Source organism: Podarcis melisellensis, assembly GCF_964234715.1.
Source record: "Podarcis melisellensis genome assembly, chromosome: 3".
Classification (NCBI taxonomy): Eukaryota; Metazoa; Chordata; class Lepidosauria; order Squamata; family Lacertidae; genus Podarcis; species Podarcis melisellensis.
Genome location: NC_138530.1, coordinates 29,251,410 through 29,271,887, shown reverse-complemented (window position 1 = coordinate 29,271,887; position 20,478 = coordinate 29,251,410). Strand labels below are relative to the sequence as shown.

Sequence of the window (20,478 nt, the reverse complement as noted above, 5' to 3'; positions counted from 1 at the left end):
TGGGAAATGATGCCCCCCCTCTTCTTCTCTGCCCATTCCTCATTGCACACACAGCTTGACTCTGATTTGGGAAATCAGTTTTTCATTATGTCTGAATCTGGAAACTGGTTTGTCTTCTTATTTTGTAGGAAGCCCTTACTCATCGTTTTCTGGTTTGCATATCGTGGAATATAGGTTTAACAAACCAGGAAGTATTTTTATTTCATTAGAAGCAGCCTAGGGGAGATTGGGAAACAATTTGGATCAAGACTGCAGCACAGGAAGAGAGGGAGTTTAATCCACCAAAATTTCCCTTCTCGTGTAAAATAATTAGCCCCTCTGTACAAAGGAGTCTGGATCACAACTGATGTGTTTAGCTTGTGTTGCAGCTCCAGGCAGAATTCTCACTGCAACACCTCAAAAGTTGGAAATCACACCTTTTGTACAAATTATCCCAGATTTCCCACTTTCTAGTTTGTGTCATTGCTTAAATCATATGGAAGGTCCATAAGCAAGGTAAGACCCAATTAAGTAGGCATAGAGGAAGAAGCCGCTTAAATCCTAGTATTTTTAGTGTTCTAATTGTATTTTATTTAGCAGTATTATGACAGGTTCTTGTTCATTAGGGAAATGTTCAATAATCTAAGAGAGTGATGATGAGGCATGTCCACCTAGGACTAGCCTAGAAGGATAATGGGAAAGTGAGGAGTATCTTGCTATGAACCCTTACTATTGGTTAGAATTGCAACCTAAAATAAAATAACAATAGTCATAGCCCATCAGTGACAATGACGCAGCATTGCCCACGCCCCATCTTCTTTACAGAAGACCAAGGTTTGAAATGAAGGTCGTAGATTTTGCCCTTTCAGGCACCAGCTTCTGAAGAAGCTGCCAATATCCCAGCTGCCTCGGAGCTACTTGACAGCCCCCAAACCCGCCACGTGTGTCCTCGACAAGGATACTGTACGCGGCTGCGTGACGAGCAGCCACACGCGCTTCCAAACCCGCGCCTGCCACGTAACGTATGAAGAGCAATCGCGTGAAGCGCCTGCGGCCGCCCCTCGTTCTTTTCTGAGGGGAGGAGCCGCGGCTGACAAGGCGAGAAGGGATTTACGGTTTAGGAGAAACGCGCTTCGGGAGTTACGGGCTTGTGGGCGGGGAAGAGCCTCTCGGCCTCCTCCGGGGAGGAAGACGCGCAGGCGTCAGGCCTTGTGACCAGCCGGGAGCCGAAGCAAGAGGCGGAGCTGCTGCCTCTACTCGAGAGGCGGGAGCAGAGCCGGGAAAGGGGAGGGCCGCGTCTTCAGCCTCGCTGCCAGTCGCCGCGCTCCTGCCCGGTCCTTTCTGCCTGCTGCCGCCGCCGCCGGAATGGCGCTGAGCTTGACGGTGAACCCCTCGGACGTCCCTCTCGGTAAGGGCTGCCCCTCTTTTCCTACACGGGATTTGGACGCGGCAGGCGGCCAGCGGGCAGCCCCTCCGGTAGGGCTGGTGGAGCGGGGCGTGTGGCTGCCATGTTGCGTCAGGCGGCGCCTCGCCTGTCCATTCATCCTCCCGCTCGCCCGCCTGGCAGCGGGGACGTTTCCAAAGCCAAGGGCAGAGCGAGACGCGCCTCGCCGCATTTCCCCCCCTTCTCTGGGCCGAGGCGGGCGAAAGGGGACGGAGGGCAGAGGGGGGTGGGCGAGAAAGGGCTTGAGATGGTGGGAAGAGGCCGGCAAGGGCAGGCAGATGTGAAACTGGGAGCTCGAGAGCCAAATACCCAATCTGGAGTAACAACCACTCATGTGGAGACTGAACATACCCATAATCCACCTGCCAAAAGTGAATGTGTAGTTGCCAGCTGCATTATTTTAAATGGGAGCCTCCCTTCCCTTCAATGTATGCATAACCAGGCAAGGGGAGAAAGGGGGTGGGCTGAGCTCGACTAAAAGGGGCTGACACGTGGCGCCAAGCTGGACAGCTGGAGGATCTTCTAATCTAGAGTATATATAGGCCACAAGCATCGGAACCTGGCATGCCTGGGACTCCGTATTAGTGATTCCTTCACGCCCTTCACAGCCACCCTGTTCAATAACAATCGGGGTCATCGAGAATAATGCATGGCCACTTTGAGTGGCACCGGACTTAGCATCAGAAAAGGCACCTCACTCCTTCACTGTAGATCTTTACAGTTTATACGATGTGTAGATGCCATCAAGCAGCACCAAACTCAGGGAGTTGGTCCACGTAGTGCAAGAGAGAGAGAAAAAGTAAATTCTGAGCATCTCTCTCTCTATATATGAAATTCTATAAATGCCATTTCGTTAGTGAATTGGCGCTGCTTTTAGACATAGTGGGGCGTAGCTCAGGAGGATTTTATGCTCAGTCATGGGATTTCTGAATTGTAATTATAGCTTCTCATCCTGCCTCCTGAAATAACTCGTGTAGTCTTAAATAATGTGCACTTGCCTGCAATAACGCTCCTTAATAATACTGCAAATTCAGCATATTAAATATTGTACCATAAATATTGTTCTACTTAATATAAGTAAAGTTAAAACATTCATATTTTGTTGTGCAACTTAATCCTAAGAATGCTTACTGAGAAGTAAGCTCCACTGAAGCAAGTGCAGGAAGATGTTCACCCAGAAAGAATGCTTGTGTGTTCCTCTCTCTTTGTCCCTCTTTTTTAAAAAACCAAAACCAAAACCTTGACCTGAAATAATATGAATGCATGAATGCTGAGTTGGACTGAGTTAGGCTGCAAGTCTTTGAGTCTAATGTAGAAAAACACCGAGTATTTTAACAGTGTGGTCCTATGCAAGTTTGTTCAGGCATTCCTTCTAATTTTACAGGACTTAACACCAAATAATTTTGCCTAAGACTATTTAGAATTTGAACTTTAATCTAATGCACACTTATTTGGTATATTGAAGCTAGTGGTACTTATAGAAGTGTCAAAGCTGCACAGTAACCAAATGATAAATGTAACTTAAGTGAACTTGAGGATCTTTTGTTTAGATTCACTAAGACTGTAACCAGGACTTATTGCCAAATAGACATGCATTGGATTTTTATGTTTTTTAAAATTAAGACAAATCTTGTAAATAAGCCACAAACAGTTAGTAGCCTGAAATACTTGTTTTACTATCTTGCTGTGGGCTAGTAGAGGAGTGACAGAGTGCATTGCCTCCTGCAGCAACCCTCTGGATTTCTAGCTGATTGTGAAGGAGGGGCTTTCCCTCTGGTTGCTTGGTTGGGAGGAGCAATAGGAAACTTCATCCCTCTTGCACCAGCCTACTCACCTGCAAGCAGTTCTTGTCACCTATAGCTACCAGGGGAGTGCTTAAAATCCAAGTATCCAAAATTTTTAGACAGATGTGACCTTAGCAGTCCTTGGAAGTTTAGAACTGTTAGTTCAAACAGAATAGCTGCTTTAAGTTTAGGTTTAACCTGCTCCCATTGAAATCTGCAGGGCTTAAAGATAAAGATTTCTTTGGATCATGCATTTAGTATAGTGTTGTGGTGCAGCACTTTGAATTTTGAGATAGTGCTGGTAAGTGAATTTACAGCCATTCCCTACTGAGGTCATTACTGTAAACTAGTCAAGGCTTTCCCCCTTCTCGGAAATATCACCAGCAGGAGTAAACTGATTTCTTTCCTGAGTGTATCGGTCTTCAAGTGATGAGGGAAGTATTGAGTTTAATCTCAATCCCTTCAAAAAATATGATTATGAAATATTCCCTCTTTTAATCAACAAATACTGTATTTTAGGAGCCTTGCTTACTGCAGAACATGTGAAGGATCATGTTAAAATTTCAGTTGAAGAAGGCCAAGAGAACATTCTACGGGTATCTGAGTAAGTGCCTTGTATCTTTGCCATTAGTGCTTTTAAAAGTCAATTTATGTATTTATGCTGTTGAGTGGAGGGCAGAAGAAAGAGTAATATGATTTAATGGTTGCTTGTGGGATGAATATTTAGCTATCTCACTTCTTTGCTCCTGTTTGACCTCTATCTTCTGTATTATAAAGCTATTATATGTGTTTGTATATATTCACATACTGCTCATTTTTATTGCTACTTTTTATGTAAAAAACCCTTCTTCAGTTCTTTGTTGAACTGAGTTTGGAGTGGTATTCTTAATAAAATTAATTTAGGAATTCTCCTGTTTGTCATTATTTTGTTTTTGCTATCTTTATTAGGCTTAGAATCCATTTTTATCTGTTTTAGCACCCAACAACTAAAATAGTAGTATTCTTACTGTAAACTAATTGATTTAAATCAGTTGCGCAATTTGTATTTCACTTCCCGTCTTCTCCCCTCCTCCCCCAAACCATATTTCACTGTAAATGGTTACCTCAGTTTAGTTTGATAAACATACTGGCTGTTTCACCTCTCTTTGTCCCTTCTTCATATTCAAAGTAAAGGGGCTGAGACTGGTTCACTCATTTCTATGAGCTAGTTGTGAATAAGGTAGATACAGGGGACCTTCCCCATCAAGAAGCATGGACCAGAGATGAGCAGCATCTGCCTCTCTTCATTCCAAGTAGAAAAAGTTCAGAATAATAAAAAGGAAGATTGCCCTGAGCATATCTATATCTATATCTCTCCTGATATATAATTTTTTTTAAAAAAATACATTTTCATGTTGCCACTTTTCTTGCTTGATAGTTAATTGACCATCATCAAACTTCCGATGGTTTTTCTCCTCAAGTAACGAGATTTAGAGTAGCGCAGCATATTGTAAAGGTCTAAAAAGGGGCAGGCACTTAACTGATTTTTTTATTATTTGGTAGAATGCCCACTAGTTCATTTAAAAATAACTTACTATGCTGCTTTTATGATCCATTCTAATGCAATTGTATTTCAGTCTGGAGAAGCTCATGTATTTTTGTTTCTCTCTCCCCCCCTTAAATAGTCAAGTTACATTTACAGATGTGAATTCCATAGCTCGCTATCTGGCTAGAATTGCCACATCTGCTGGATTATATGGATCTAATTTGCTGGAACACACTGAGGTATGATTCAATTGCTTATATTTGAGATTGCCTATTTAATTATTCCCCCTGCTATTTGATTATTACCTTAAATGTTGCAGAGTGTTATTAATTGATGTGTAGGCTCTGTATTTCTTTTAATATTCCCTAATGGCAATGGGTGGTAATCAACTAAGTTTTAGTTCAAAGTAGTCCCACTTAAATTAGCGAACTGCAATTCATGCTATGTGCGGCTGCCCTTGAAAATGGTGCAAAATGTGGAGTCTTGACTCCTCCCTGGAACAGGATATCGCCAACATGTTACTCCACCGTTGAAAGAATTTCACTGGCTGTTAATTAAGGCAAAGGACCTCTGACAGTTAAGTCCCGTTGTGAATGACTCTGGGGTTGCGGCGCTCATTTCGCTTTACTGGCCGAGGGAGCCGACGTTTGTCTGCAGACAGTTTTTTTGGGTCATGTGGCCAGGATGACTAAGTGGCTTCTGGCGAAACCAGAGCAGCACACGGAAATGCTGTTTACCTTCCCGCAGCGGTTCCTACTTATCTACTTGCACTCTGACGTGCTTTCGAACTGCTAGGTGGGCAGGAGCAGGGACCGAGCAATGGGAGCTCACCCCGTCGCGGGGATTAGAACTGCCGACCTTCTGATCGGCAAGCCCTAGGCTCTGTGGTTTAGACCACAGCGCCACCCACATTAATTATCTACTAAGAAAAGCTCTTTGTGTTGGTTTTAGTGTGGGAAGCATAGTACCTCTGCAGGGGACTCGCCGTGCTTCTTCTGGGGTAGTTTCTCCACCCTTGGACCCTATCCTGCACTCAGTTCTCCCCTGTGGCTCCTAGAAGTTGTCAGGATGTGACAGCAGCCACACCCCAGGAGTGGCTTCAACTGGCTGGCTAAACCAGATGAGAATAGCCAATGGGTCTCAAACCTTCAGTGCATTAGGGACCTCCCCTGCATGCGAAGATAGGCTCCAGCAGACTGAGTGGCTGAGACCAATAGTTGGGTTTCAGTAGATCTATATTGAGTAAAACTTAGGTTAATAGCACCCAGTAACTTGTTACATAATATTTGAGCAAAAACAACTCCCTTCTTTTCCAAAGGTTGACCATTGGATGGAGTTCAGCACTACAAAGTTGTCTTCTTCCACCAGTTTAGCTTCAGCAGTTCAAGAGCTCAATAACTGCCTTTCTCTGAGAACTTATTTGGTTGGGAACTCTTTGAGTCTTGCAGATTTCAGTGTCTGGGCAACACTAAAAGGTAAATAATATAGAAAGTGTGTTACAATTGCAGGACCTTGATAACTACTCATTTATGTATTACATTCACCGAAGTGTTACTATCTTTTGAAATTAAAATCCAAAGAATTATTTTCTTATTTTTGCATACTAGTAAATTTAGTGAGACCAGCCGTTTTTCTTCTTTTTGCTGTGGGAGATGTTCTGTAATTTTATTGTTTTAATGTAATGGCTGTTTTAAATAGATTGTTTTAATTAATAGTTGCTCTGGGAGCACTTTTAGGATTGAATAGTTAGATATAAATGTCAGATTAAATAACATAATGTTTTGCATGAATTAAATTCTGCAGCATAATAGGTTGCATACCTCATTTTTGTTATATGAATGAAACTAACTATTCATTGAAGGCTACAACCCATGAAATCTACAGATCTGTTACATTATTGTTTAAACAGCTTTTCCAATTGTGTTTTTACCATTTTCACCAGTGAATTATTTTGTAATGTGCATATAACTTTTCCCCAAAATTGCCTATGTTTGAGGAGACTTGTACACCTGAACAGCTCAGTGAATGCATCTATTCTGTGCCCTCCCTAAAATTAAAGCGTAGAATTTGTTTTTTTTTCTAGTGGTGTGTTCTCATAGCTGAGTTTCTAATATTGATCTGTGCTGATGTTTCGTGTGAATCATGTCAGTAAGAAATCTTGCCAAACTGTCTGCTTCCTAATGTTTAATAAAACATAGCTTTTCCCCCAATAGGCAACAGTGCAGGGCAAGAGCTGTTACTTCATGGTAAAGCTCCAGTTCATGTAAAACGCTGGTACAACTTTCTTGAAACACAGCATGTTTTCCAGTCAGTAGGTTCCAGGTGGACTGTGGGAGCTGCTATTCCAAAGACTAAAATGGTAAGCTTTTTGCTGATTAGGCATTTCTGGCTCATATTCTACCAGAGTTCTGTCATCTAAGGGTGGATGTAAATGATTTTATCTGCAAAGTGCTGAGCAGAAAAGGTCACAATGGGCTGCTGCACATCTGAGACGCAAAAGATCTGAATCAGCAGTGTTGTTAGCATAGTTTTCAAAAGAAGAATGGGAGGAAATTAAAAGCTTGCTCATTACTTTGTGACTTTTCAGTTGGTTCTTATAAAAGGTATCACGCCACTGTTGCTTTTAGATTTTTTTCTAGTAGACCAGGACAGCCAGCAGCAGTTTTTGTCTTTCTGTGCAATGTAGCCTATACAGTGGTACCTCGGGTTACAGACTCTTCAGGTTACAAACTCCGCTAACCCAGAAATAGTACCTTGGGTTAAGAACTTTGCTTCAGGATGAGAACAGAAATCGTGCTCCGGCGGCATGGTGGCAGCGGGAAGGCCCATTAGTTAAAGTGATACCTCAGGTTAAGAACAGTTTCAGGTTAAGAACGGACCTCAAGCACGAATTAAGTTCTTAACCCGAGGTTATTGGATGTAGTACTCAAAGTACAATAAAAAGCATGTTAAAGAAACAAGCATATTCAGTTTAGAATTGAACTGTTAAGATGCAATCTTTAACTGATATAGTTGTGCCATTCTAACAACCTTGTCATGTTTCAGCTTAGGGATTTGCTCACAGTAGCAATCAGGACAGGGAAAGGGCAGGGACACTTATCTGACCTCCTGTCACTGACTTCACTGTGCTTGCTGGGATGGGTAGGGAGGTCAGCATGGTGCAAACTCACCAGCAGGAGCTCTGGATTGACTCCTTTGCTGCATTTGCACTGCACCAGCCTTTCTGCTGCCTCACCCCTCTCCTTCCAGGTAAGCTCAGTGTTGTAACAGGAGGTCAGATAAGCACCACCACTTCTCCCCACTGACCACTGCTGTCTGTTCAGTAACAGAAAGATAATACTGGAAGGTCCCCATTCTAGATGCTGGGGGCACAAAGGTGGGGGGGGGGTAGAACTTCCAGGGGAATGAGGTGGCAGAAAAATCCTCTTCTGCCAGCCGCCTTTTTTCTGCCAGCCCATTGAACTTGTGCTGCTGTTCATAGAGCCCATCTCAGATAATTATTTACTCGCTCAGTTGTTACTGCTAACTTAGTTTTCATAATAAGAGTCTGTGTGTTTCTGTGCTCAGTTTGTGATTTAGTAATTTCATTCATTGTTTTAATTTTAAGGCAGCAGAAAAGAAGCAAGATGTTGGGAAATTCGTTGAACTCCCTGGAGCAGAGATGGGAAAAGTCATTGTTAGATTTCCTCCTGAGGCAAGCGGGTAAGTTGACATTTGTAGGTTGGTGTGTGTAAGGACTTTTAAACCCACACTCTTTTTGCAGTGTGAAAGATAGAAAATGGATGTTCACTTGTAATTTTCATAAGGAAAGGAGAATTTAAAAACCATGTTACCTTTAAATTACTTTTTAAAGCGTGTTCTTTTGTATGAAACTGCTTATCTTTAGATGCCCTTCTCATGTAATTGAAAAACGTATGTGCCAAACATGAAGGAAAATAGAATATATTTTGAGAGTTTGATTTCCATCTCATTCTGTCCTGGGAAACCTCAGTGTTCTGCAAGATTGCTGTTAGCTCAGATTTCTTTTAATTAGAAAATGTAAAGATTCACAATATTTGTGTTTTATCAGTGAATTTTTTTAGCTTACATAGGCCTGTATCCAAAGAACTGTGAGTGGAGCTTCACTTAGGAGAGAGGGCTTCCCTTTTCCTGCTCGCTTCCTTCTGGAGCCTCTTGCACTTTTTTTGAGCTTTTTTGATGATGATCAGGCTATAGAATGGTCAGTTATTGAGTATTGTGGTAGGCATTTGTCTTGAAAGTGATATAAAGTGTACCTTAAACAAATGAATGGTGATGTGTGCATGTGCAATTCCTAAGCCACTGACTTCAAACATTAACTTGGACTGAGTCCAAAAACAATTGGATTCTCTTCTCAAGAAGCTATGAAGTTATGACTGAAAGAAAAAGTTTTAAGTTTTTTTATGTTAAGCAAAACATACTTCACAGTGACAGTTAAAGAAGGGAAATACTAATATTTTGCCTCTTCCTTTGGCTTGCTCTATTTTTTTACTTTACTTTCCCTTTGTATCCAACATTCTTTTCTTCTTGACATTCTTTTCTGCCTAGATATTTGCATATTGGACATGCAAAAGCTGCTCTGTTGAATCAGCACTACCAGGTCAACTTCAAGGGTAAACTGATCATGAGGTTTGATGATACAAATCCAGAAAAAGAAAAAGAAGATTTTGAAAAGGTATCTTTTCACAACGATATCTCATTCTAGGTCTCCGATTGTTTTGATTTCTATACAGTTCCGTTTGTTAACTATGGAGTGGGTGGGGACACCTCACATAACCCAAAGGATATCATTCACACAGGTGCTTTAGGAATAGCCTGGGGCTGAGCCTAAGTCCTTTCCACCCAAATGTTGTCCTTGCTTTTCATCAGACAGTTGGCTGTTTGGCCCCACCAATGTGCTTCTAGGCTTTCAGAAGTTACCTTGGGTGATGTCTGATGAAACAACAGAGAAGAAAAGCTCATTGCACTGGAATAAAATATGAACAGAGCTAGAGAAGGTCTCTCTCTTATGGATTTATTTGATTTACAATGCAAACTATGAAATAAACAGTACAGAGCATGATTCATTGTGAAGCTGGGCTTCTAAAAAGTGTTTTTTAAAAGACCACATTGATAGCAAATGAACCTCTCATTGATGCTCTCACCCCAATGCATATGCGTTAATAGTGCTAAGAAGCCAAGTGGGCTTGCTATAATTGCACTGAGTATCTTGTTCTTCACTTTGATGGTTCTGATTCCCACCTAAGATGACCTATTCAGAAGGAAACAGTGGCTAATGGTATCAGAAGGTACCAAGAGGTTGAAATTGCCGGTGAGATCTAGGATATCCTCATGCACAATACAGAAATGCAAAAATTGTTTTCTCTGGATAAATTAAGCATTTAGAAGAAACTAAATTGACAGTAAGATTTCAAAGTTCTTTTGTAGAGGTCTTTAAGCAACCGCAACCCCCAAAGACCTACTGGAACAGGTGAAAATACGGATCATGTGAAAAAGGCAAGATCTGTCAGTGAGAGGACTTCATACTAGGATTTTTGTATATCAAGTTAATTCTTTCAACATTTATATCTTCAGGTTATCTTGGAAGATGTTGCAATGCTGCACATCAAACCAGACCAATTCACATACACTTCGGATCATTTTGAAACCATAATGAAATATGCTGAGAAGCTCATTCATGAGGGGAAGGCTTATGTAGATGATACGCCAGCAGAACAAATGAAAATGGAACGAGAGCAAAGAACAGAGTCCAAGCACAGAAATAACTGTAAGATGCTTTTTCTGGCTTCCATCTCGTATTTGCTTTGTTAATTAGTTGCTTAGTTGTTGTTACTATTGTTATTGTTGTTGTTATCATCATCATCATTTATTAAATTTGAATACCACATAAAAATACAAAATGAGAACCCAAAATACATAACAATAACAAAAACAAATCAATAACCCCCTTCCCACCAACACATTTAGAAGGACATAGAATGCTAATCAGCCCAAGGCCTGTTTGAAGAGGAATATTTTTGTCTAGTGTGTAAAGATATGTAATGAAGGCACCAGGTGAGTCTCCCTCGGGAGAGCATCCACAAATGGGGAGCCACTGCAGAAAAGGCCCATTATTGTATTTCCACCCTCTGGACCTCTCATGGAGGAGGCACACAAAAATGGGCCTCAGATGATGATCTCACTAATTTTTTGCATATCTAGTTAAAAGATCATCATGTTGTAGATCTGGGAAAGACCTCTGTCTGAGATCCTGGAGAGATGCTGCCAGTCAGAAGAGACGATAGTAGCTAAATAAATCAATGGAATTTCAGATGAAAAAACGTTAAACCCTTTAGTTAAAGTCATTGCCAAAATACCTGCCAGGCTAGAGTTGCTGTCAGTTTTAGCTCCGTTCTTGTTGGAGATGTTTCACTTTTGGTAAATAATATTTCATAGTACCAGAGCTGGGTTATTAAATCTGAACTAAATCTTTGTCATTTTATAGCTGTTGAGAAGAACTTCAAAATGTGGGAGGAAATGAAAAAAGGAACGGAATATGGGCAGACCTGCTGTCTACGAGCAAAAATCGACATGAGTAGTAACAATGGATGCATGAGGGACCCAACTCTTTATCGTTGCAAAAACCAGCCACATCCACGAACAGGAAATAAGTACAAGTATGTGTTAGGAAATGGAAATTGCAATTCGCTTAGTGATAGGGCCATTTACAGTGAGATAAGTAGTGGGCTTCAGGCTACTGTGCTCTCAGTTGCAGAATGAGAGACTCTCCCAGTCCTTCTTTCAGTGCACTGGGAGGGAAGCAAACCAGATGCTGGTTTGTCATTACCTGCAAACCAGCACTCATGGTTTGTTTCTCTATGAACAAACCACAAGAGCTGTTTCACATGTCATGCCCAGCCAACTTCTGGTTTGTTTCCTCCTCGGCATGCTGAGGGAAAGATCAGGGGAGGATTGACTCGTGAAGTTTTGCAGTGTTGCCCAGCACACTGTACATTCTTGCTAAACCATACTTAAAATTTAGCGATGGTTTCTCATTAAGTGTGAATGGGGCCACTGAATTGGTGTCTTTATCTTTGGCCCTTTATCAAATTAAGTTGAGTTTTGCTTTGCCTGATGAAATCCCAACAGTGTTATGGAAAACCTCTTCTTTTCACAGCAGCTTCTGGCCTTGCCAGCATAGCTTTGTCTGATTAAAACACTGGGCAGAGATAACATTTTGAGGGGATCCCATCCTAATACTACTGTGGACTGGGGAGAATTAGAGAGGGATTTCTTAACCCTTCCTTCCTCCTTTTAATCTCTTTCTACTCCCTCCCAAATCTGAAATGGGAAGTGAATTGGGAAAAAGCACACAGTGTGTGTGTGTGTGTGTGAGAGAGAGAGAGAGAGAGGGGGGGGGGGTTGCTGGGATTGGAAGCCATGGAAGATGTTAAGTATTCTTCCTTGCAGGTGGCCCCCTGCTCCCCCCACATTCTTACTATCTCAGTAAAAAGGGATTTGGGGTAATAACGGAGTTTCACCCTATTAATTTTTTGCTCCAAAGAAGCTTGCTTTATGAACAGTTACAGCTGGGCTCAATCCTCTACTATCAGTGAGCTCAAAAGAAAAACCTTCCTATTTTCTCTTTCACTTTTTCTTTCTGGAAAAGCAGTTCCTGGAACTAGCTCATTTCCTATAATTACTGTGCAACTACCTCACTCACTAGTTCCTGGAACTAGCTCACTCACTGTGTTTGTGCTGTAACATTAAAGTTTTGCTTCTGTTATATATTTAACAGAAGCAAAACCTGAACATTACAGCACAAGCACTTTGTTTGAGAACAAAGGTACAACTGTACAGTATATTGTTTGAGCTTGGTTTGAAGATAGTAGAAAGTTCTTTTTTCCTCTTTCATTAACATTAGTCATCACAACAGGCTAAATCTTTCCGTTGCTTTAGAGATTGCTTTTTAAATTTATTAATAGTGTGTGCAGTGCTCAACACTTTCAATGTGCACATGAAGCTTACTTGCATTTTTTCTTACGTTTCAGTATTTATCCCACGTATGATTTTGCCTGTCCCATAGTTGACAGTATTGAAGGTGTCACTCATGCATTAAGAACAACAGAATATCATGACAGAGATGAACAGTTCTACTGGATTATTGAAGCCTTGGAAATAAGAAAACCATATATCTGGGAGTACAGCCGCTTAAACCTCAACAACACTGTATTGTCTAAAAGGAAGCTCACTTGGTTTGTCAACGAAGGGCTAGTGGATGGCTGGTATGTTAAAGGAGTTAAATGTGGTAGGAATTACATGTGCACATTTGTTTTGCAATGTAATCAGTGTATAGATAATTTTTCATAAGCAGTATCTTACACTAAAAATAAGTTGATGTGGCTTTATTTTTTTAATTTACAAAATTATTCCAAAGAATGAAGACATTAACAGGTTTACAACTTGCTAGATATTGTGTTAGTCAATATATTTTAAATACCCTTGCTCAGTCTTTTTATCAAACAACTTTTCTAAACTGTCAGTGTTAGACTTTCAAACCCAGATAATAATTGTTCAGAATTATTGACAATAATAAATAAATAAATAAATAAATAAAATAATTTATTATTCATACCCCGCCCATCTGGCTGGGTTTCCCCAGCCACTCTGGGCGACTTCCAACAAAATATTAAAATACAATAGTCCGTCAAACATTAAAAGCTTCCCTAAAGAGGGCTGCCTTCAGATGTCTTCTAAAAGTCTGGTAGTTGTTTTTCTCTTTGACATCTGATGGGAGGGTGTTCCACAGGGCGGGTGCCACTACAGAGAAGGCCCTCTGCCTGGTTCCCTGTAACTTGGCTTCTTGCAGCAAGGGAACCGCCAGAAGGCCCTCAGCACTGGACCTCAGTGTCCGGGCAGAACGATGGGGGTGGAGTTTTGTGCTCAGTTTTGTGATGAGCAATGTTTGAATATGTAGGTTCAAAGTAGGGAAAGTGTGTGGGTCTCCCTGCACTCTTCTTTTAATGTAATCTTTCCTTTTCAACTGAGTTTTCAAACATGGGGAACAGAATGTGGCAGAAATCTACCTAATAGTAACAAAAACCATGCAAAAGGAATGGTGGATTAATTTACTTTTCCATGGTCACCTGCACAATTATTACTACTACATTAACCAGGTTAACCAGATTGAGTTTTTCTTCACGTCATTTGTATACCCAAAAAATATAATTGGAAAGATGCTCGTTCTTCTCAAGTGTCATTGTTGACAACTTTTTACTACATATAAATTAAGCAAAATGAGTAGAAATCTCCAAAAATAAGAGAGTTATAGTCTCAGAAAGTTTGGTATGAATGTTAATAACATCCCTTGGGTAATTATGTAATTAGAAATCAATGGTACAATGCATGCATGTTTGTTGAAAAATTACTGTTACTTTCTGATATAGTGTTTTAGATATACATTGTATCATTTTCAGCAAAACCATTTCCAGCAAACACTCTTCTGGTCCTTAGATTGCTTATGGGATGCCTGCTGTTCTTGGGAAAATACCCAAGAATTAAGCAGGTTGCTATGAATTCATCAAAGTCAGTATCACAGCTTTTGCAGGATAAAAGAAAGATGTGCAGGCTGTTGGGAGAGCCAAAATAAAAAGAGAATTTTAAGAATCCTCTCTTCCAAGTTTATTCAACATAGGCTTCTTGATATTGTCACAGTTTTGCATTGTTAAATTAAGCAGAAATTCCTTTCTATTAGGGATGACCCAAGATTCCCAACTGTGCGTGGTGTCCTAAGAAGAGGCATGACAGTTGAAGGACTGAAACAGTTTATTGCTGCACAGGTAGGTGGTTGCATGTCCACTCTCCCTTCAGCTGGAGTATCTTTGTAGATCTAGTTACAGGTAGGTAGCCGTGTTGGTCTGCCGTAATTGAAACAAAATAAAAGAAATTCCTTCCAGTAGCACCTTAGAGACCAACTAAGTTTGGTATGAGCTTTCGTGTGCATCTGAAGAAGTGTGCATGCCTCTAAGGTGCTACTGGAAGGATTTTTTTTAATTTTGTAGATCTAGTCATTTTATAGATGAGTCCTTCTTTCAAGAACATCAGGAAAGTCTTCCTCTTGTGACTTTGATTGTTCAGTTGTCCAATCCATGGGTAGCCTTTTACATGTTTTTGGGCTATATTTCCCATAGTACTACCAACCTTACTGTGAAACATAGACCACTCATTCTCTGAGATACTCTACCAGGGACCATAGGATTATGATTTAAAGAAGTTGATACATCATATTAACATTTGGAAAATAACAATACATCAAATAACTATAGCATGTTCAATATCTAACTGGACATCTTTAATTTACCCTCAGACTTATACCTGAAACTTTTAAGAAAGCATAGTGTGTTTAAGAAGATCGTCTCTATTTTGCAACAAAGAATGATTACTTATTGATGGATTCCTCCCACCCTCACCCCCAGCAAGACACTTATTTCTAGTCCTGAGGAAGGATGTTTATTTTTGTAAAGAAGTAAGGTTGTGGAAGAGGAATGGTTAAAGTAAATAAGATGTAATTCAAAATGCAACAACAAATAACACCATCAAGATTTATGGCCTTTCTCTCTCCTGTCCCCCTCTTCCCATTATATTTTACAGGGCTCCTCTCGATCAGTTGTAAACATGGAGTGGGATAAAATTTGGTCATTTAACAAAAAGGTACATGCTCCTCCATTTTGATCTGATGACATTTCTGATTGACACCTGCTCTCTTGTTGCTGGTTGTGAACCCAGCGTTCTTTGGAATGCTCTTCAAAGACTAGCTAATGCAGTATGTTGCACCACCTTGCTCCTCATCTTCAGGAAAATGGAATGTCCCCTCTTGCTAACCAGGGCTAACACTAATCTTGCTGACTTCTGCCAGTCTGATACTGAATTGTTGTTCTTGAATTGTGTGGGAGATAATGATATTTTGCTAATGTAAACTCTGATGAAAATTCTGCATTTCATTTTTCTGCTTTCAAGCTGCGAGCTATCTGTAAGAAGGTATTACCTAACACTTTTTCTGCCTTAGCATATAGCTTACAGTATTGTAAGCATACATAGCATAAGCCATCACTGTGCAACTTCTCATAGCACAACCACGTTTGCTTACATAACAAGAGCTGTGTATTTCCATCTTAAAATGCATTATTCCTGTTCTAAAGGGGAAATAATAATCTGAGTCTGAATTTCTCAATGGAGAAGAGAGTGTCACTTTTAATTTACAATGCTGGACATGCTGCCTTTCTGCAGTGTACTGAAGGCCTTAACATTTTCTCTCTCAGGCAGCAAGTAAAGCTCTTCTGATGTGTCTTAATTTAGCATCAAATAAGGAATACTGCATCTTGACATGGTTAGTTGCTTCTTTGGCAGCAGATGCTTGGACACTATAATAAGGCGAACTGTTTGTGTCTGTCTGCACAACTCTGTGGCTGTTCTTATTCTTTTAACTTGAGTCTGGATTTTTGCTTGTTTCCAAGGAGGCTTGCCCCAGAACTAAGTATTTGCTTGCTTGGCATGTGTCTTGTATTCCCCTAAAGCCCTTGTCATTTGTCCTCTTTATTTTATATGAGGGATTATCAATTGGTTCTTTTTGTTGCTGCATAGATGGACACTAGTGCGCCAAACAAATTTATAAACACCATTGGCCTTAAATTTATGTTGTTGTTCACTTCTTGGCACTGTATGCTGCCTTATGCATTCACCCTGGGGCAAGAGTGAAAGCGAAGGCATTGAATTGGTTTGTAGGACCAAGTATTGAGCTACTGAGAAAGCAAAAATAATGAGTCAGTAGCACTAGAGAAAAGCAAACTCTTAACAGTTAGATTAATTCAAGTATATCCAAATAACCTCTGTTTGTTAGTGCAGTCAACAAACTGCGCTGGTTAGTTGTGGGGCAGTTAAAGTTTTGCTTTTTTTGTGAATACCGATAAGAAAATTATACCTCTTCACACCTATTAAAAAGTAACACAAGTGTTGCTGATACCTGGATCTAATCTAATCCAAAGTCAGATTATTGAATTTAGATTCCTGGGGTGCCCAGATCCAGGGTGTCAACAATTTCCTTGTGTTTCTTATTGATAGGTGGAAATATGAGTAATGTGTGTCTCAAGTACTTCAACTAGTTAGCATCCATATCAGTAGTAGTGTGTATGTTGTTTCACTTCAGGTATGAAACCTGTTTTAGTTAATTTTCTCCTGCAACACTATTGTACTCATGACACTAGAATTTGGGAAAGCAGAATATAGGGTATTTCCTTAGAAGTCGCTGTTTTCACATGTAACCTAAAAATAAATACATAAATACTGCCCTCAGATTTCTCTCCCAGATGAGCTAGCTTTGTATGTGTGTACATCATTTCTCCATTCCTTTACTAGCCTTAATACTTCCAGCTAGTACAAAGTAGCAAGGACTTGTAAGAGAGACTGAAAAGCCTAAACCGATAAAGAAGCGAGTGCAGTAAAAGCAGAAGCAAAAATACCTGGAAGCTGTTCTGTTTGAGTTGTGAATAGAGTAGAAGACTATTTTGTCAGTAATGCAAGAGAGGAGAAGCTATTCTTGAGTTCATTGCTGTGATGTTGCCTTATTATAGTGATCTAACACTGTTGTTAGGGGCAGTCGGTGGGGTGTGGGAGCATGGAGCCACCTTCCCAACAGGTGTTGCCGCAGCTTGATGCGGAAGTGTGACAATGAGGCCAGGGTTGCTCAGGAGCACCGGTGGGTGTACCAGATTGACTCTGTCGGCACACCCACACTGTCCCTACCTTACCACAGTCATTCCACCCACTTTCTCCTGCACCATCCTAGTAAGCAGTAGTGATACTGCTCTTGGGAGAGCGACTCCATGCCCCCTGCCCGGCCATGTGGCTGCTCCTGGCTTTTGTTGAATAACGGTGATTACGGAAAACATACTTCACGGAAGAAATTCACAGGAAAAAAGTGAAATTATGGAATTGTGTCCTGTGTTGATAATAACTAAGGGTGAAATCTATTGTTCTTTTTAAAACTGATCCCGTGAGTTCAGCATAATTGCACACTAAGGCTTCACTCTTACAAACGTTTACTTAGAAATAAGCTGCATTGAAACTCAAGTAGGGTTTGCTTTCTAGCATGCATACATTGGCTTATCCTGTAAGACTTAAGCCAACATTCAGAGTTACCTGTAATCTGCACAGGTATGAGATTACTAGGATTTTTGCTTGCTTTATGGCCAGAACTATAACGTTTATTGCCCTCTACTATATATGTAAAGTTTTAGATGAGTTCTAAACCAGAGGTATCCGTTTTTTGTGTGGATGGCCAGGAGAGTGTATAACTCTTGTGGATTTTGAGTTACTCTTTTCTTATTGACCAAAGATGCAGTAACACAAAGAATACCAGTTAATATTCCTAAATGATGCATACACTTTTTAGTTCACATAATTCTGATTTTTTTAAAAAAAAAATCTGTTCTGGGCGTACTGAATAGATGTGATTATTTTTGGTTATTCCTGGTATGTAGGTTATAGATCCTGTGGCACCTCGCTACACTGCTTTGCTGAAGAATGAAGTAGTCACAGTAAACGTTCCTGAAGCTCAAGAAGAGATGAAAGAAGTCGCCAAGCATCCAAAGGTTTGCTAGTTAGTTGTTTTGTTTTAAGAGACACTGTAATGCAGATAGTTAAAACAGAGAACTTGTGTAGTATTCCCAAGTTTGCTTGAAACCATTCTTCCACACTCCCAAAATGTAACAAAGGAAAAGTAAGATTAGTTAGCTCATGGATGGCAGAGCTGATGAAAGAGTAAAATGGGAGTGCAAGGTGACATAATATGCTCTTTAGCACTCTGGGAAAGATCTTGAGAGAAAACAGTTTTTATTTTAGAGTTGGGATGTATGTGCTGAGGCAGGTTGAGGGAGCCCCTGGAGTTTAACTGTCTAATACACCCTGGCACATCCCCAAACCAGGGAGAGAACTATGCCAGCCCTGAAGCTGGGGGACCTATCAGCAGAGGCGGGAAATAGGAAGGGGCACCCCCTTCACGTTTCCGTGCTCTGCTCTGGTTCGCCAGAAGCAGCTTAGTCATGCTGGCCACATGACCTGGAAGCTGTACGCCGGCTCCCTCGGTCAGTAAAGCGAGATAAGCGCTGCAACCCCAGAGTCGTCCGCGACTGGACCTAACGGTCAGGGGTCCCTTTACCTTTATCCCCTTCACATCTTTTGCCTTTCTGGCTTGAGCATAGCAGTTCTCCCTCCCCAGGCAAGTAGGATGGACCAGCTCATAGTTTAAACCATCTCATTTCAATCCAAAGAAGAATTCACATTAATAGCAAACTCTCCTGCAAAGTTCAGCATTTGTGTATTCTAGGATGGATTGGTGTGTTATAATCTAAAGCAAAAACCTGCAGTGCAACCCTAACCATGTCTACTCAGAAGTAAGTTCTATGAGTAAGTGGAGCTTATTGTTGGGCACGTGTTAGGATTGCAGCCTTAACCAAGCATCTGGGTAAGTTCTTTTCTTTCTCGTTAACATGCAGAATGCTGAGGTTGGCTTGAAGCCTGTATGGTACAGTCCCAAAGTGCTGATTGAAGGCGCAGATGCAGAGACGTTGACAGAAGGAGAGATGGTTACATTTATTAACTGGGGCAACATAATCGTCACCAAAATACACAAGTAAGTTTCTGGATCTTGGAACAAGCTGGGATGTTGAATTCCATCGTTGAGAATTTTATTGGGAACAAGAGGTCTGGCTTTTTAAACATTGAAGAAAAGTATGTAATGGATGGGACTGTTAACACTGCAAGCACAGTTCCATTATCTGTATCCCCCACCCAATTGCAGCCTTCTGCACCTCCAGAAGCTGTTCTTGGGGGTTCAAGGGATTGTTAGGACATGCTGCAAGGGAGCTGCAACTGCGGGGCAGCAAGCAGAAATTGCATAAGTTGAAGTGACATCTCACAATAGATCCAGCTGAGTGTAGCTTGACTGTTGAATGTGATGGTAGAGGTCCAGCGCCGAGGGCTTCTGGCGGTTCCCTCACTGCGAGAAGCAAAGCTACAGGGAACCAGGCAGAGGGCCTTTTCGGTAGTGGCGCCCGCCCTGTGGAATGCCCTCCCATCAGATGTCAAAGAGACAAAAATTTTTTGTTTAGAAGACATCTGAAGGCAGCCCTGTTCAGGGAAGTTTTTAATGTGTGACATTTTTATGTATTTTTAATCTTTGTTGGAAGCCACCCAGAGTGGCTGGGGAAGCCCAGCCAGGTGGGCGGGGTACAAATAATAAATTATTTTATTTTATTTATTTAAAATTCTCTATGAAAATCAAGTTAACTGCATGCCACTGATGTAACCTAGATACTATACCAGTCATTTATTTGCACTATTTAATTACAGTGTGTTCTGCTTCTGTGTAGGAACGCCGCTGGGAAAATCACATCCATTGATGCTAAACTAAATTTGGAGAATAAGGACTACAAAAAAACTGCTAAGATCACCTGGTTGGCAGAAACTCCTCGTGCTCCTCCCATCCCTACTGTCTGTGTCAACTATGAACACTTGATTACCAAACCTGTCTTGGGCAAAGAGGAAGATTTCAAGCAGTATGTCAACAGAAATAGCAAGGTAGCTTGCAACATGTCACCTATTTATATTATTATTACATTTTTAAAATTTCTCGCATACTTCAAGGAGCTCAAATATGGTCTCCCCACTCCACTCCCCTCCTGGGGTGGCCTCAC

At 41.0% G+C, this 20,478-nt stretch overlaps 1 protein-coding gene across 6 annotated transcripts in view; it reads left to right on the top strand.

The window, feature by feature from the left end:
- The first annotated feature begins 795 nt into the window (after positions 1-795).
- Positions 796-20,478, top strand: part of EPRS1 (glutamyl-prolyl-tRNA synthetase 1) — a 38,808-nt gene continuing 19,125 nt past the window's right edge. The window contains exons 1-16 of one of the 6 annotated variants that reach the window (XM_081903655.1): positions 796-1,387; positions 3,727-3,811; positions 4,872-4,971; positions 6,051-6,207; positions 6,946-7,091; positions 8,340-8,434; positions 9,299-9,425; positions 10,325-10,517; positions 11,235-11,406; positions 12,781-13,014; positions 14,484-14,568; positions 15,380-15,439; positions 15,746-15,766; positions 18,265-18,375; positions 19,279-19,415; positions 20,155-20,362. In XM_081903655.1, coding sequence (XP_081759781.1) covers positions 1,345-1,387; positions 3,727-3,811; positions 4,872-4,971; positions 6,051-6,207; positions 6,946-7,091; positions 8,340-8,434; positions 9,299-9,425; positions 10,325-10,517; positions 11,235-11,406; positions 12,781-13,014; positions 14,484-14,568; positions 15,380-15,439; positions 15,746-15,766; positions 18,265-18,375; positions 19,279-19,415; positions 20,155-20,362 — 1,974 coding nt within the window. In that variant the 5' untranslated portion in view covers positions 796-1,344. The remainder of the gene's footprint in view (positions 1,388-3,726; positions 3,812-4,871; positions 4,972-6,050; positions 6,208-6,945; positions 7,092-8,339; positions 8,435-9,298; positions 9,426-10,324; positions 10,518-11,234; positions 11,407-12,780; positions 13,015-14,483; positions 14,569-15,379; positions 15,440-15,745; positions 15,767-18,264; positions 18,376-19,278; positions 19,416-20,154; positions 20,363-20,478) is intronic. The other 5 variants (XM_081903657.1, XM_081903659.1, XM_081903656.1 and 2 more) reach the window with 5 other exon arrangements.